The following is a 17,825-nucleotide window of genomic DNA, read 5'->3' on the forward strand; positions in this document are numbered from 1 at the left end:
GATAAAAGGCACCTGCTCTCTTTCCCTTAACCACTGCTTTTGTGCAGACCTAAGACCACAGATACTTTCCCATAGGCATCCCCAGAGGTCGAGCCTTGTCTCAAGTCATACTCTTGCTCTAGAAGCCATTAGTAGCCTAGTCAAGGCTTTGTGCTGAGGCCCAGGAAGAATGCCTGGTAGAGTGGCCAGTGGCCTTACAGGAACCAGGACTAAGCAGCTGTAGGTCACAAAATAGAACAGGCCTGTATATATATTATATATACATATATTTCACTACTCAAGGAGAGGGTTAAAAAACCCTCCAATCAGCCAACCCCAAGTGCTATGGACTTATATGAGAAAAATAGATCCTTCCTCTCCAGGTACAAGGACTACTTCTAGGAATCTATCCTAATCCAGACTCTACAAAGGGAATCCCTTCTACATACCCAATTATATCCCTTGCCCTGTGCTTACCCTGCTTCAGGTCCGCCCTTCGATAGGTCAAAGACTTGAGACGGATTAAGGTATTGCTTGAATTTTCGGAGGAATACGACCCCTTGATGATCACCACTTTTGGAGTTCACGAAGATGAGCAAAGGACATGAACAAGCAGATGACCAATCAAGATTCCAGAAGTCTGAAGATACTACTAGCTGACCTGAAAAATATAAAAGGGAAAAAACTGGTTATTGATATGGAAATGAGCTATGAATTAATATCATACTTTGCAATGATTTAAAAAAAAAATCCCAGTTCCAGTCTCCTGAGGGGCACAGGGAAAGCCAGGCCACCCGAGGGGGCTTAAAAGTCTCTCTCTTTATCTGTTGCTAGGCAAATATTTGCTGAGCAACTATTAATATACCAACCATCATGCTAGATGCTGTCAGGGGTGTATAGCCCATACCCTCAAGCTGAGGATACAGACCCATACGCATGTGCCCATGTAGGAACACAAGAAATTGGTGCCATGACCAAATATTAGTAGATCTCTGTAGAGGAATTGAGGAAGGAGAAGATTGAAAGCCCAGGAGGGCCAGCACACTGACTGCTCCTCTCTCTGCCCAGGTTAGATGAATTCTCATAGCAAGAAGATATCAGGAGAGAGAGGGGAGGGAATGGCTGTTGTTTAGCCGGGAGCTAAAGACAGAACATATCAATGTGGAATAAAGCAAAGAGCCTTAATCACTTCTCTAAGGCTCTGGCAGAGTGATCCATGTTATCATACCACTTCCAGGGGAAAACAAGACTATAGGGAAAATTTCTGAACAAGAGAGAGGCTTTTAATAATCCCCAACACTGGAGTTGCCCGTGGAGAAGTGGGGTTATAACAGTCTCAACAGCCAAAGCCTGCCAGCTCTTACTGAGTTTTAAAGCTTGTTGGCAGGGAGACAGGCTGCGAGCAACAGCCCCTCAGGAGAGGGATGCTAGAGAAATAGCAAGTCCCTGAATGTCTGTGTCCATGGCTTTCCAAGGATGCCAACCCAAATTCACAGGGCTAAAAGCACGTGGCTCACTCCTGAATGGGGTGAGATGTCCCATTTATTGTAACCTGGGTAAAACAGAGCCTGAAGGAAATCTGCTTGAAGCAGATTTCATGGCTGTTTTGCATGGAAAAATCTCAGGCCCGTTTCTTCTGTGGGTCATTTCCAATTCACTGGCCAGTAGAGTTTGAAGGCATCCTAAACCACTTACCAGCCATGCACCAAAATTTCAGGGCTTGCTAGAACTCATAGCTCCAAGAGTTGGATATTGTGTCTCCTCAATGAGATAGCTTGAAAGTAGTTCCTTTCCCCAATCAAAATTGGTAACCCTTATTGGCATATTTTAATAAAAGGTAATTTCCTGATATGATGCTAGTGATAACACATTCATTCATTCATTCAACAAATATGTATTGAGAGCGTTCTCTGTGCCTGTCTTTGTTTTATGTTCTGAGAATGCAGTACACGGAAAAAATAGATACAGTCTCTATTCTTGCAGAAGTCAGGTTTTTTTTAAAAAATATTTTTATGGTGCCATTGAGAGCTGAAATGTAATAATATTAGGCAGATTCATAATATTAGACATAACCAGGTAATCAACCCCACCCATAAAGTTTTGAGTAGGACTGATGTTAACCATAAGGAAGCATTCTATATCATTTCACAATTTTACTTGACAATTCAGATGTGAACATAGAAGCCTGGCTTGTGAACTTTGAAGTCCCCAAAGCTAAAAGAAGAGCTACTGGATGATAGACTCAAGATTAGAATATGACCTCAACAGGTCTATGGGTCAAAATCAACAAATATAAAGGGAGTAAGTATGAAGTTTGGCCTTTAGGCTCAAGGATATACATTTCACTATAACAGGATAATAGGGCTTGGCAAGTGTGAAAAGAGCTTAGGGGATTTAATTGACTTTAAGCTCCAGATGAGTCAACAGCCTGGAAGAACCTTTCAAAAATACCCATGCTTCTTTGAGCTGCATTAATAAAACCACAGAACCCTAAGCCAGGGAACCAGTAGTCCCACTCATTTTTTTTCTGTTCACTCCATAGAAGGATACTAAACAGGCATAAGGTTGGTTTAGTTGTTTTTTTTTTTTTCCTTCCTTTTAAAATCCTCTTTAACAAATGTTAGCACATTCAGCCTCCATAATGTACCCGAGTACAACTATCATTCCCTATTAGCAGAAAACAGATGGCAAATGAGGTACAGAGAGGTTAAGTAACTTTCACGCACATTTAGCCTTCATTATACACCCGAGTAAAACTATCATTTTTTATCAGCAGAAAAGAAATAGCAATCGAGGCACAGAGAGGTTAAGTAACTTTTATAGGGCCACACAGCAAATGGTGGAGCATGCTCCAGGTCTAGTAGCATGAGAAGCATCTGGAAACTTTTTATAAATGTGAATTCATGGGTCCCACCCAGGTCTTGTGAAACAAAAACTCCTAGGGTAGTTCAGAAATCTGTTTCCAGATGAATGTGACATGTGTTTATACACTATTTTTCCTCTGTATGAATCAGTAATGCATTCTTAAGACACATCTTATTCTCTAGATTGCTCAGTACTGTGCCTTACATAGAGGCAGAATTCTGAAAATGGACTAATGAATTCACTGAACAAGTCTTGACTCTGCATATACCATATCCTCAGGTCTGAGTTAAATGGTAGGGGTTCAGATAGTTCATAGTCTGGGCTAGGAGACAGACTAGGTATTTAAGTGTTCAAGAAGATGATGAAATTAGTTGTATGCTCCTTAGGGTTATGCTTGTAGATACCTAGGCCCTTTACATATTATCATTTTATCCTCACAATTAAAAGCTTTATTCTCAGGGCTGGGGTTGTGGCTCAGTGGCAGAGCGCTTGCCTAGCATGTGTGAGGGTTAGGGTTAGATTCTCAGCACTGCATATAAATAAATAAATAAATAAATAAATAAAATAAAGGTACATTGACAAGTAAAACAATTAAAAAACCAGCTTAATTCTCAGTTATATGAGAAGAAGGCAAAGCTCAGAGAATATAAGAATATAATGTGGCTGCATCAGTGCAGTATAAAAATATTAAGTCCTTTGGGTATAAACCAAGGAGTGGGATAGCTGGATCATCTATTCCTTAAAAACAAAAATAGAAGCAAAACAAAAACCCTTGTCCTTTGCCCCTGCTTCCTCTAACATTATCAGACCTCTTGATAGAATACACAAAGTTTACTCTTGCTTCATTGATTTCATACTTACCTTCTTCCTACTCGACTTCCTACAAATAGTTAACCTTTCCAACACTTTTTTTGTTGGTGGTGCTTGGGATTGAACCCAGGGCCTTGTGCATGCAAGGCAGAGCTCTACCACCTGAGTTTTATTATATCCCCAGCCCCAAAACCCTTTTTGATATCCAAGTATCTGTACCATTCCCTTGGCACTTAGCACATATCATATCTTCATTTCATACTTACCTTCTTTCTGCTCAACTTCCTACAAATAGTTAACCCTTCCAACACTATTTTTTCCCAACACTTTTTTTTCAGCCAGTAAGTGACTAAAACTCATGGTTACCTGGCATTCCCACCACCCACCCCCGCCCATCTTAAACCATACTGCTTCTGTGCCTCATCTATTCTTTATATTATTTTATTTTAAAATATGTTCTAATTAGTTATACATGACAGTAGAATGCACTTTGATACATCATATGTAGATGGAGTGTAATTTCTCATTTTTCTGGTTGTACATGATGTAGAATCCCACTGGTCATATAGTTATACATGCACATAAGGTAATAATGTCTGATTCATTCTACTATAATTTCTACCTCCATACCCCCCTCCCCTTCCTTCACACCTCTCTATTTAATATAAAGTAACTCTATTCTTCCCTAGCCCTCCCCCTGCATTGTGAATTAGCATCCACATATCAGAGAAAACATTTGACCTTTGATTTTGATTTTGGGGGGGATTGGCTTATTTCACTTAGCATGATATTCTCCATCTCCATCCATTTACCAGAAAATGCCATTATTTTATTCTTCTTTATGGCTGAGTAATATTCCATTTTGTATATATACCACATTTTTTATCCACCCATCTGTTGAAGAACACCTAGATTGGTTTCATAATTTAGCTATTGTGAAGTAAGATTCTATAAACATCGATGTGGCTGCATCACTATAGTATACCAATTTTAAGTTCTTTGGGTATAAACCAAGGAGTGGGATAGCTGGGTCATCTATTCTTTAAAAACAAATATAGAAGCAAAACAAAACACCCCTCTCCTTTGCCCCTGCTTCCTCTAACATTATCAGACCTTTTGATAGAATACACAAGTTTACTCTTGCTTCATTGATTTCATACTTACCTTCTTCCTACTCAACTTCCTACAAATAGTTAACCTTTCTAACACTTTTTTTTTTTGGTGGTGCTTGGGATCGAACCCAGGGCCTTGTGCATGCAAGGCCAGAGCTCTACCACCTGGGTTTTATTATATCCCCAGCCCAACAACCCTTTTTGATATCCAAATATCTTTACCATTCCCTTGGCACTTAGCACATATCATATCTTCATTGATTTCATACTTACCTTCTTTCTGCTCAACTTCCTACAAATAGTTAACCCTTCCACCCCCTTTTTTTTGTGGTGCTGGGGATCGAACCCAGGGCCTTGTGCATGCAAGGCCAGAGCTCTACCACCTGAGTTATATCCCCAGCCCAACAACCCTTTTTGATATCCAAGTATTTCTACCATTCCCTTGTCACTTAGCACATATCATATCTTCATTGATTTCATACTTACCTTCTTTCTGCTCAACTTCCTACAAATAGTTAACCCTTCCACCCCCTTTTTTGTGTGTGTGGTGCTGAGGATCGAACTCAGGGCCTTTTGATGCAAGGCCAGAGCTTTACCGAGTTATATCCCCAGCCCAACGACACATTTTATCTCCAAGTACCTCTACCATTGCCTTGGCACTTAGCACATATCATATTGAATTGTTAATTTGTTGTATTACATCCTCAATTCACAGTAATCACTTGGTCTGGCAATGCTTGTGTCTTAGGTCTCTTTAGCTTTCAAGTAACTTGTGAATAGAGCTCTCAATAAAACCCTATTATCTGGGAATTGACAAAGCTTCAATGAAGTGTTGGAGCAATGATCATGATAGTTTCATGTTTAAGAACAACCTTGGTATTAATTTTCAGTTTAAAAGTAACATAATCCAGGCGTTGGTATGTTACTTTTAAAACTTCTTTGACTATCCATACCCATACAAAACCATTTCATCAATTATCTAGTATTTGGAAATTATGAAAAGGCTGCAAGCAATTTGATCAGTCAGAAAGAATGATGACATAGGCTACAGAGAACATCTCCACATACATATACACCAGGCAGACCATAATCCCCCACCCCAAAGTTTCAAAGGGAACCACAAACTGCCCATGCACCCACACACTCCTATTGCCCTCAAATACTTGACTCATTGAGGAGAACAATCCATCCCATCCCTTCTTCCCAGCATGCATATTCCCTCCCTCCCGGGGATATTTCAGAAATTATGGTTTAGGTACTCACCGTCGCCCTTTGGGTCGCTAAGGGCGGTTGGGGGGACTACGAGCGAGCGATGAGCCCCCAGGAAACATTCCTTGGAAAACCGTCTCTGACAGTCATTGTGCACCTGAAACGATAAGAACACAGCAAAGAAAAAAAGAGAGAAAGAGAGAAAAAAAAAAGGATAGGGGAGAGAAAAGAAAACCTTGATCAGCGTTCGGTTCCAATATCAAAAATTGTACCCTTAATATTCTAATCTCCCTTTCTGAAATTTGGTGCCATATACAGACCCCTAACTCCCTGACCATCCCCACCTCACACTGACTTCCCCCCACGTAGCTATTCTTCCCAGGTTTCTGATTTCTACAAGGACTACATCCTGGACAATTTTTAGGGGACATGAATCTGATCTGGTTATTCAAAAGCAAGTCAAAGAGCCAGAAAACAGAGTCTTTTTTACTTTTTAATACTGGGGATTGAACCCAGGGGTGCTTAACCACTGAGCCACATCCCCAGCCTTTTAAAAATATTTTATTTCGAGACAGGGTCTCATTGAGTTACATAGGGCCTCACTAAATTGCTGAGGCTGGGTTTGAACTCATGATCCTCCTGCCTGAGCCTCCCAAGCTGCTGGGATTAAAGGTGTGTGCCACCACACCTGGCACAGACAGTCTTTAGAGAAGAACAGCATACTTCAATTTCTACTTAGAAAATTCAGTTTAAGAAAAGCATCTAAAAGGCTGGAAAATCAAGACCAGGATCTCTCCATCTCAGCCTTATTGATATTTTAGGCCAGATAATTGTTTGCATTGTAGGTAGGACCTTTAGCATAATCCTAGGCCTCTCTAACTACTAGATTCCAGTAACATGCCCAGCTTGAGTTTTTTAAAAATCGAAAGTGTCTCAAATAGCTCTGGAGCGTTGTAAAATTGATCGCAGTTGAGGATCACTGGTATAGAGACGTAGTAGTACTATAGTTTAAAAAATATGGTCTTTGCAGAATTATGTAGGAACCAAGACTCTTTTGTTTTCTGGCTGCATGACTTTGGGCAAATCATTTTACCTTTCTGAACCTCACTTTTCCTCATTCATAAAATGGATACAATGAGGCCTAGTTCAAATTGTATTAAGTGAGATTATGTATATAAAACATTCAATACATGGTGGCAATACCAATTTGTTAATATTATCAACGATTATTTACTTGCAAAGAAATACTCAATGAGGAAAAGAGAAGGTTTCTTAAGGATAAGCTCAGAATTCTGTTTTTTTTTTTTTGGTACTGGGGATTGAACTCAGGGGCGCACGATCACTGAGCCCCATCCCCAGCCCTATTTTGTATTTTATTTAGAGACAGGATCTCACTGAGTTGCTTAGTGCCTCACTTTCGCTGAGGCTGGCTCATGATCCTCCTGCCTCAACCTCCTGAGCCGCTGGGATAACAGACATGTTCCACCAAGACCAGCTCAGAATTTATTTTTTTATTTGACCATACTGCCATTAAGCAATTCAGCTTTTCCCATAGGTTAGAAGGTCTGACCAATTAATAACCATCAGATATGAGCCTTTTAAATGTCTCCCAAAGACTACCTAGCCAGAGGGACAGATTACTGAGCTCTATACTATGGAATCGAATCTGAATAATATTTGGGCTTAGTAACTCTGATAGTTCTATCTATGTATAGGCACCATTGAGCTCCACCCACCCCTTTCTAGAACTAAAGTATATCAAAGAGATGAATAGAGTCTTACCGTAGAATTGCACCAGAGACACCGGAAATCTTGGAGACGGTGCTGACTGCCACAGCTCTCGTGACAAACGGCACACTGAGAGCTGACGGGAATGTTTCCTTCTACCCACTGATGAGGCATGATTTGCTGAAGGGGGAAAAGAGAAAAGAGGTAGAGGTTAGTGATATCAGGAATAAAGGACTAGCTGGAATAATTTTACTATGCTATGAAGGATCTTAGGTAAAAGCCCCCAAATTATTCATACTCCTATCTTCCCTGCTCTAATTCTAGTGACCAGTAACAGGTGGAAGTGCATGTGGGGCGGGGATTTCATTCTTTGAGATTGATTGGAAAGCAAGCTTGGGGAAGAGGTCTACTTTCCTTATCTGGCAACAGGAAAAATCTTCCTAACCCCCATGTATCATGACTGAAAGGGACATAATAGAGGCATATCTGGTACTTACTATTTCATCAGCAGGTAGGAGAAGATCATCAGTAATGGACAAGGTATTCCATTTACAGTCTTTGCTCGCTCTCAAAGCACATAACTTATGAGATTTCACTTTGCACACTGTGAGAAGAGAGGGGGGAAAAAAAGGAGATGAGTGTGAATCTTGTGCCGATAAAGATTCTAATTCCCTTCCCTAAGCTACTCTGCAAATTCAAATTCAGATGCATTCTAAATCGTTATGACCCACTGCCAAAGGTCTATTTCTAACATGAATCAGTTCCTCTTGCTTCTTACCAGCTCAACTTTCTACTTATTCAACTTGAATGGAAATTAACGGTAAGAAGGAGTTGATTTCTTTTCTACTCTCGTGACCATTAAGCTCCAGCCCCCCATTCCCAATTTTTCCTTTTCATCCACGAGAATTCCCTTTCAGGCTAGTTTCCTCCCTTCTTCTTTCCTTAACCTTACCCTTATCCCAGAGTGAGTGATCTAGAGCTAGTCGGGGATATTAAAGCCACCTGAGCTCCTTTACCCCTGTCTCCACCCACAGAGTTCCATTTTCAAAAAGAATAAAGAAGGTACCTTCACAGATGATGGCATCTCTCGATAAGGCAGGAATGCTTTCTCGACAAACATTGCAGTGCTGAGTCCGGGAACTGTGGCTGGAATACCAATAGTGCATTCCGACGAGGAAAGGGTTGTTTTCTGCGGCAGGTATCTAAAAGAAATCAAAGAGAAAAGAGAATGGAGGGTTAATCACAGAGAACTACTAGGAAAGGCTAGAAAATCTGCTGCTAGGATTCAATGATCTGCTATATAGGTGTCTGAGCATGCAAAGGGGAAGACTGAAAATTGGAGCCAATACCTGTTTGTTGTTGTTGTTGTTTTGTTTTGCTAATGATTTAAAAAGGGGAGAAAGAATAGAGAGCAGATCCTGAACTAGGAGCAATGTTCTTTAGAATGCTTGGCCAACTGCTGTATCAGTTTAGTCCAAGCAAGATTTGCTGTTAGCCTTGGCCTTGGTTCTCTTTAAGTCGACAGCAAAAAGGAGATAGTGAGTTAGAAAATCAGAGATAGTAAAATGCTCTGCCCCGGGAAGGAAGAAAGAAGGCAGAGCTCTGCCTCTGGACTAAGGAATACTTGTCAGACTTCACCTACTTCCTGGAAGAAGGGCAGTTACTCCCCTTTCTGACCCTACTGATACCAGGTGAGCAGAGCATTGCTTTACCTGGACAACAGTTAAAGGAATTTAACTCCTTATCTCAGCAACTTTTGCTCAAGCATGTTTTTCTGAATAGCAAGCTCAGACTGCCTATAGCAGTTTCCTGGTTAATAGACTCAATTCACTCAATAACTCACTAAACAAATATCTACCACTTGCTATATGCTTGACACTGCTTAATATATTTGGGATATAGTGATGCACAAGACAAAGTCCCTGCCCTCATGAAGTGACATTCTGTTTGGTGTTCTCTTACATGATAATGACTCTGACATTATTGTTCATCTGCTTATGAATACTGCAGTTCTGTATCACAGCCTGACTCTCATGACTGTGGGGAAGGCACCAGATATACCACTGATAGTTTGGGTGTTGAAAGGAAGGAAGGGGTGGCACTGAAAACCCCCAACTTTGTTTTTCTATATTTTCAAAGGACTTTTCCATTTTTTTCTATAATTCCTGTGATTAGAAAATCCTCTCAATTTCTCCTCTCTGCCTTCCTCTAGAGTTATGACATAGGCACACACACACATAGCATTTTATACTTGGCATGATAATGGATTGGGTTTGTAAAGGGATGACAAGACTTTTAAAATAATTGTGTACTTTCCTTGATATCATCTGATTGTGATCCATTAGAAGGAGAGCAATTGTGGGCTCTGCCACCTTAGGTGCTCAACCTTTATCAATTTATAGGAATCAGTCACTCAAGACAGAACCTGCATACAGCACTCTGTCTGGTCCCTTCCTCTCTACCTCTATCAGCCTGCAGACTATAGCCTAAACTACTACTGGATTGACTTGGAAGGTTCTAGAAGAAAAAGTTAATCTGATGAGCTAAAGGCTCATTAAAAATGGTCCAGAATTTCTTTGTGATAGGAATGTTTATTGTATATTGAGGACCTGGAAAACTCTAGGAAGATCAAATTAGAAAATGAAGAGTCCCAAGAAAGTGGCTTAGTCTTGGCTTTGGTACTCTGAGCTCTCAGTATCTTTGTATTCCTCAAGCCACTTGACTATAACTTTACAACACCTTCCCTCCTCCAATAATTATAAGAATTCTACAATGTGTTATATAAAATACTAGGCATTGGGTCTACAAAGATGAAAAAGCCACAGTTATGGCCCTCAAGAAGCTCTTAATTTATTAAAGAAGAGAAACTCTAAAATAAATCCTTTCAGTATACAGTAACAAGTGAAAATCTTTAATATGCAAGGTTCTAAAGGACATAAAATGGAAGAAATGCAAAACTCTGCCAATACAGAATACTGAATTCAATGGCCCAATTGGCTACAGAATAAAAAGGAATATATTAAGTGACAATTACTTAGGTTTAGCAGTTAAGGAGATGGAATTGATATTCCTGTTTATAAGGAAGCCGTGATGCATCTAACCCTGGAAAAGTATGTGTGATGGGTTGAATTGTGTGCTCCCTCCAAATATGTTCAAGTCCTAACCTCATACCTGTGAATGTGAAATTCACAATATTATTTGGAAATAGGTTCTTTACAGATGTGATCAAGCTAAGATGCACTCATGCTGGATTCAAGTGGGCCCTAATCTAATGACTGATGTCCTTAAAAGAGGGAAGTATGGGTACAGGCATGCAAGGACATAAAAGGGAACACTTTGTAAAGATAGGTAGTGCACAGATACGGGATAGAACACCATGTGACAACAGAGGCAGAGATTACAGTGATGGATCTCCAAGACAAGAAATGTCAGGTTTTGCAATCATCAGAAGATAGGAACAGGTAAAGAAGAATCCTCCCCTAGAGCCTTCAGAGAGACTATGGTCTGGTCAACAACTTGAATTTAGACTTCAAGACTCCAGAAACTTGACAGAATAAGTTGCTATGTTTTAATTCATCCAGTTTGTGGTTGTTACAGCAGTCCTATAAAATTAATATAGATTTTGATACTGGCATATGGGAGCTTTTATAACAAATACCTAAAAATATGGAAGTGACTTTGGAATTGTGTAATGCATAAAGACTGTAAGAATCTCAAGGCACATGATTTACAAACCCTGGATTGCCTAAAATAGAATATTGCTAGAAACATGAACATTTTTTAAAATATATATTTTTAGTTGTCAATGGACCTTTATTTTACTATTGATACGTGGTGATAAGAATTGAACCCAGTGCCTCACACATGGTAGGCAAGGGTTCTGCCACTGAGCCACAGCCTCAGCCCTAGAAACATGAACATTAAAGGTGCTTTTGGTGAGGTATCAGACAGAAATGAGAACCAGAGAGGATTGGAAGAAAGGCAATGCTTTTTATGGAGTGACAGAGAACTGACTGAATTCCATTATACTGTTGGGTAGAGTATAAAATATGTAAATTATAACTTGGATATTTAGCTAAGGAGATACCCAAGCAAAGTAGGGAAGGTGCACCTTGGTTTCTATTTGCTGTTTAGTGTAAAATTTAAGAGGAAAGAGATACATTGAGAAAGGTACTTGTGCTAGTCTGCTCGGGTTTTCATAACAAAATATCATAGACTGAGTGATTTAAACAACATAAATCTATTTTCTCATATTTTAGACTTGAGTAGTCCAAGAGCAAAGTGTCAACCCATTTGGTTCCTGGTGAAGACTTTCTTCCTGGCCACTTTCTCACTGACTGCTCACATGGCCTTTCTTTAATGCATGTTTGTAGAGAAATAGAGATCTCTTCTCCTCTTCATGTGAAGCCAACAGTCCTATTGGATTAGGCCACCACCCTTATGATTCCATTTAAATTTAATTCCTTCCTAAAATTCCTATCTCCAAATATAGTCACAATGGGGGCTGGGGTTTCAATATAAGAATTTGGGGGAGGGCTGGGGCTATAGCTCAGTGGTAGAGCACTTGCCTAGCATGTGTGAGGCACTGGGTTCAATCCTCAGCGCCACATAAAAATAAATAGATAAATAAATAAATAAAGGTATTGTGTCCATTTACAACTAAAAAGTATTTTAAACAAAAGGAATTTGGGGAGACAATTCAGTCCATAATAGAACTATTAAATGAAAAGTCACCAGAACTTAAATATTTGTAAATTAACATTCTAGCCTTATTCCAAATCAGAAGAAAGTGTGCTCTGGAGAGAATATCAACCATAGATATTTTCCCTAGAAAGATTAGATGTGGAACACATGGCTCCAACCAACTGTCTCAGCAGGATTGCTCTTAACCTTAGACCAAAAAGAACAGAGAACTAAATTAAGGAAGATTGTCAGACTTCTGAGACTATATAGCATAAAACAGACTGATAAAGCTACTCATCTCTGAATGTGTGTTATCCTTCAGGAAAGTGACTTCAAGGGATGGCTTAGAGTCTAGAAGACTGCTGAGAGAAGCTCAAGGGCCAGAATTGCTGCTGTTGCCAACACAGGAGTATGGACCTATAGGGCAGGGCAACTGCCTCTTTGGTTCCAACGAGTAGGGTTCCCTTCTGAGTTCCAGAAGGTTCAGCTACTTCCTTGGTTACAAAGAGAGAATGCCACTCAGGTGCCTGAGATGGTAGAGCCAGGAGACAGAACATAAAGGCACAGATAATTATTCTCAAGTCTGGAAATCTAATGAAATTGTCTTTCTGGGTTGCCAACTTCCTTCAAACCAGTACCTTTTGTTCCTTCTGTTTTTTTTTCCATTTTAGAATGAGAATGTCTATCCTGCGTCATTCTCCACATTGTAATTTAGAAGCAGATATGTTGTTTTCTGTTTCATAGTTCCACAGGTGGAGAAGAATTTTGCCCCAGGAAAGACTATACCCAGAGTTTCACTCATGCCTGCTTTAGATTACTCAGAAGATGAGAGTTTGGAATTTGAGTTAATTATAGAACGGGTTAAGGCTTCTGAAGATGTTTTGATGTGGTAAATGCATTTTTTGTGTTAGAAAGGTGAACTAAGTAGTTAGAATTGTGTTTCCCCAAAAAGTCCTAACCTCTGTATCTGTGAAGATGGTCTTACTTTGCAATGGAGAAATAGAGTCCTTTAGGATGTAGTCAATTTAAGAGAAGGCCATACTGGATAAAGAACAAAATCAGCATATTACAGGAATACAGGTATACCAATGTTAATAGAGGTACAGTTCACAATAGTCAAACTATGGAACAAGCCCAGGTGCTTTTCAATAGATGAATGGAAAAAAATGTATATATATATATACAGAATGGAGTTTTACTCAGATGTAAAGAATTAAATTATGGCATGTGCTGATGAATGGATGGAATTGGAGAATATCATGATAAGTGAAATAAGCCTGGCTCAGAAAATCAGGGTTGAATGTTTTCTCTAATATGTGAAAGAGAGAGAGAAAAAAACAAAGGAATAAAAAGTGTGTGGGGGATCTCACCAAAATACAAGGGAGACCAATAGAGTAAAGGAAGGGAATCAAGAGGGAGAGAAGAGGGAAGGGCATGGAAACATACTAGGGACTGAAATCTACCAAATTATGCTATGTTCATGTATGAGCACATCATGATGAATCTGTTTATATATTTTGTTATAATGCACTACACTAATTGAAATGATAATGATAATGGAAGGGAAATCAGTAAAGTAGAACAAGCAGATCAGTGAGAGGAAGGAGAGGAGGGAATGGAAGGGTCTGGAAAATGAGATTGATAAAACTATGTTATGTGAATGTATGAACATGGCATGATCAATCCCACTATTATGTATAATTATAATGCACCAGTAAAAAAATATGTTTAAAAATATAAGGCCATACTGGATTGGAGTGGGTTACTATCCAATGACTGGTATCCTTATAAGAAGAGGGAAATTTGAATACAGAATATGCAGAAAGAAGAACAACTTGTAAAGGCACAGAGCAAATACACACAGGAAAGAGTACTATGTGATGATGGAGGCAGAGATTGGAGTGATGTATCTGCAAGCTAGAGAACACCAAGGATTGTCAGCAACCACCAGAATCTAGGAAGAGGCAAAGAAAGCTCCTTCTCTAAAGCCTTCAGAGAGATTATGGCTTCACTGACACTTTGATTTCAAATATCTGGCTTCCAGGACTGTGAGAGATTAAATTTCTTTTTTTTTAAGCCACAAAGGTTGTGGTAATTTATTACAGCAGCCCTAACTAACTGTCACAGCCATGTCATTACAGGTCTTTTTTATTTGCTGATGCAGATTTCATACTCCATTTTGAAGACAGAGTCAATCTGTAGCATGTACACAACCTACCAATTTCTAAATGCTAGAAAAGTAGGTTTAATTAAAGCTTTTAGTGTGCAGTTATGTTTTTAAAATTTTATCACTTCTAAAATACTTAGGTGAATACATTCATTCACCAATACATTCATCGCTCCAGATTCTTCACTTGCAATGGACTGAATTTGCACCTTCCTTGATACATATGATGAAATCCTAACCTTCAATGCCATGGTTTTAGAAGGTGGAGGCTTTGGGAGGTGATTAGGTTGTGAGGGTGGGTCCTTGATAAATAGTATTAGTGCCTTTATTACAGACCCAGAATGCTTCTCTCACTGATTTTTCTGTCTCAGAAGATGGCTATCTATGAACTGGTAAGAGGGTCTTCATCAGGCACTAAATCTGCCAGTGCCTTGATTTTGAACCCCCAGCTTCCAGAAGTGTGAGATATAAATGTTTATTGTTTAACACACCCAGTCTGTAGTATTTCATTATAGCAGCCCAAAATGACTCAGACAGGAATCATTACCAAGAAGTGGGGCTACTGCTGGAGCAAATAAATAAAAGTGTAGAAATGGCTTTGGAAGTGAGTTATGGGAAGAATTTGGAAGAGTTTTAAGGTACATGCTAGAAAAAGCCTAGATTGTGGTGAAGGGAATTTTGTCAGAATAAAGGTGATTCTGACAAAAGCTCAGAAAGAAAAGAAGGAGGGTAATAGAGAAAGCTTCTATCTTCTTAGAGAATACCTAAGTAATCATGAACAGAAAACTGGTAAAAATATGGACAGCCATTTTGATGAAGTCTCAATGCAAATAAGGAATGTACTATTGGACAATGAAGAAAAAGTCATTCTTTTTATAAAGGGGCAAAAAAAAAAACGTAGCTGAATTGTATTTGTGTTCTGGTATTTTGTGAAAGGCAGAGGTTGTGAGTGATGAAACTGAAGTTTTAGTTGAGGAGGTTTGGTTCTTTCTGCTTATAGTAAAATTTGAGAGAAGGACTGATGTCAGCAAGATGGCAGAATAGGAGTTCTCCAGCTTTAATCTCTGCCTACTGAAGTCCAAGTAGTAACTACCCTTAGGCAAGAGTAGCATTTTGAATATCCCAGAACTCAGAAGTGAGGCTGAGACACCCCCACTTGGACTGCAGAACTAAGAAAAGCTGTGATTAGAGTACTATGAATGTTTCTTTTTTTTTTGCACCATCTCTCCCTCCAGCTGGCACAGTACCACATACAGAAACTTCCCCTGGACTCAGTTTCTACACTGGGAAAAGAGCTGGAAGTGGACAATAAATTTCCCCATCATTCTGGGGGTTCTGCAGAATGCTTATTCCTGTTTTGTCCCCTGGGAAGCAATGGGACTACCGACAGGACCTGAGCACCTGGGATCAGTTAGAAATAAAGAAGAGGAATGGGGTTCACAGTGCCCAGTGTGCAGATCTTGGTGGTTGTTCTGCATTTTTGCCAATGGAGGTGCCATACCAGAGAAACTAACCAATGATCACACAGAAGGAAACACAGTCCATGGGTCTTCTAGGCTCAGATCCTTACCCAGCTTCCCCACACAGCTCAGGTGCTATTAAGTATTCCCCTGGGTGGAGAGGCAAGTGAAGGTCAGTGATTACCCACTGAAGGATCAGCTGGCCCCACCCAACCCTACCATTGGGGAGGTGATCCAACTAAGTTCAGCTGTTCACATTAAGACTTTCCCAGACCTGGAAATTACTTAGAGGGAGCATCTGGCCCTACCCAATCCTAGAGTTGTGACTCTTCCAAACCTTAGTGCTTTGCATAAATCTGCCTTGGATCTGGAGGCAAGCCCAAACCCATACATTTATATGGAGATCATCTTCTGGTCCTGCCCACCCTGTGGGGTTGAGCAACAACTCCAGAAACCTCATTTAGGCTTAGAGCCCATCACACAGCCCTGCCTAACTACAGAGTTCAACAATAGTACTACCCAGCCAAGGAAGACAACCTGCAACCCTGCCCAATCAGAGGTGACTAGAGCCTAGCTAGCAGCCCCTTCTAATGACAGAGTCCCCTCAGGGTCTCACCAGCCTACGGAACACAGCCAGCATTACCACTCCACTCAGGAGCATAGAAAATAACACACTCAAGCTACAGAACCCAACATGAAGATCTGCCTGTGCAGGGTTGCTACTAGATTGCCCATCTTGAATCCTAAGCTAAACTAAACAGGAAAAGCCTGTCACTGCCAAAGAATATCTGCAAAGGCTAGAAGAGGTTACCATCTCCTCAAATGAGCAGCATGTAAGGATACAAGTATTATGAAAAATCAGGGAAATGTGATACAACTAAAAGAAATAAATAAAGCCCAAGTGACAGAACCAGAAGAAATATAAATCTATAAAATAACTGAAAAATAATTCAGAATGATCCTTTTAGAGAAGCTTGTGGAGGTACAAGAAAATACATATAGAAAATTAAAAGCAATTTGGAAAATAATTCATGAACAAAATGAGAATTTTGACAAAGAAATAGAAATAATAAAAACAGAAATCATATATATATATATATATACATATATATATATATATATATATATATATATTAACCTAACTGAAAAAATCAATAGAAAGCTTCAACAGTAAACTTGGTCAAGAAGGAAAATGCAGAATGTTTATTCCTGTTTTGTCCCCTGGGATCAGTAATCTTTAAGACAGGACATTTGAAACTATCAAATCAGAAGAGAAAAAAGAATGAAAAAAAGAACCAATTAGAATTATGTGACACTGGTGGTGCATGCTTGTAGTCTCAGCAGCTTGGGAGGCTGAGGCATAAGGATCTTGAGTTCAAAGCCAGCCTTAGCAAAAGTGAGGTGCTAAGCAACTCAGTGAGACACTGTCTCTAAATAAAATACAAAATAGGGCTGGGGATGTGGCTCAGAGTGCCCCTGAGTTCAATCCCTGGTACCCCCCAAAAAGAAAAAGAATTTTGTGATACCATCAAGTGAACTGAAATTTGCATAAATGAAAGAAAAGAGAAAGAAAAAGACCTAGAAAATATATTCAAGGAAGTGATGGCTAAAAATACCCCCAATCTGGGGAAAGATGGCAATATTTGAATATAGAAAACTCAATGGCCTCCAATTAAATTTGACCTAAAAGGGAGTTTATTAAGACACATGAGAATAAAATTATAAAAAATCAGGGATAGTTAGGTGCAGTGGTGCATGCCCATGACCCGGTGGCTCAGGAGGCTGATACAGGAGGGTTGTTGAGTTCAAAGC

At 39.6% G+C, this 17,825-nt stretch overlaps 1 protein-coding gene across 1 annotated transcript in view; it reads right to left on the bottom strand.

The window, feature by feature from the left end:
* The window catches only part of Dgkk (diacylglycerol kinase kappa), a 134,132-nt gene that overhangs the window by 49,226 nt on the left and 67,081 nt on the right, over positions 1–17,825 (bottom strand). The window contains exons 5-9 of the mRNA XM_078034871.1: positions 8,770–8,905; positions 8,201–8,307; positions 7,758–7,883; positions 6,030–6,132; positions 457–640 (exon numbers count right to left, since the gene is read on the bottom strand). Of these exons, the coding sequence (XP_077890997.1) occupies positions 457–640; positions 6,030–6,132; positions 7,758–7,883; positions 8,201–8,307; positions 8,770–8,905 (656 nt within the window). The remainder of the gene's footprint in view (positions 1–456; positions 641–6,029; positions 6,133–7,757; positions 7,884–8,200; positions 8,308–8,769; positions 8,906–17,825) is intronic.

The sequence above is a fragment of the Ictidomys tridecemlineatus genome, chromosome X (assembly GCF_052094955.1).
Source record: "Ictidomys tridecemlineatus isolate mIctTri1 chromosome X, mIctTri1.hap1, whole genome shotgun sequence".
NCBI classification, from domain to species: domain Eukaryota; kingdom Metazoa; phylum Chordata; class Mammalia; order Rodentia; family Sciuridae; genus Ictidomys; species Ictidomys tridecemlineatus.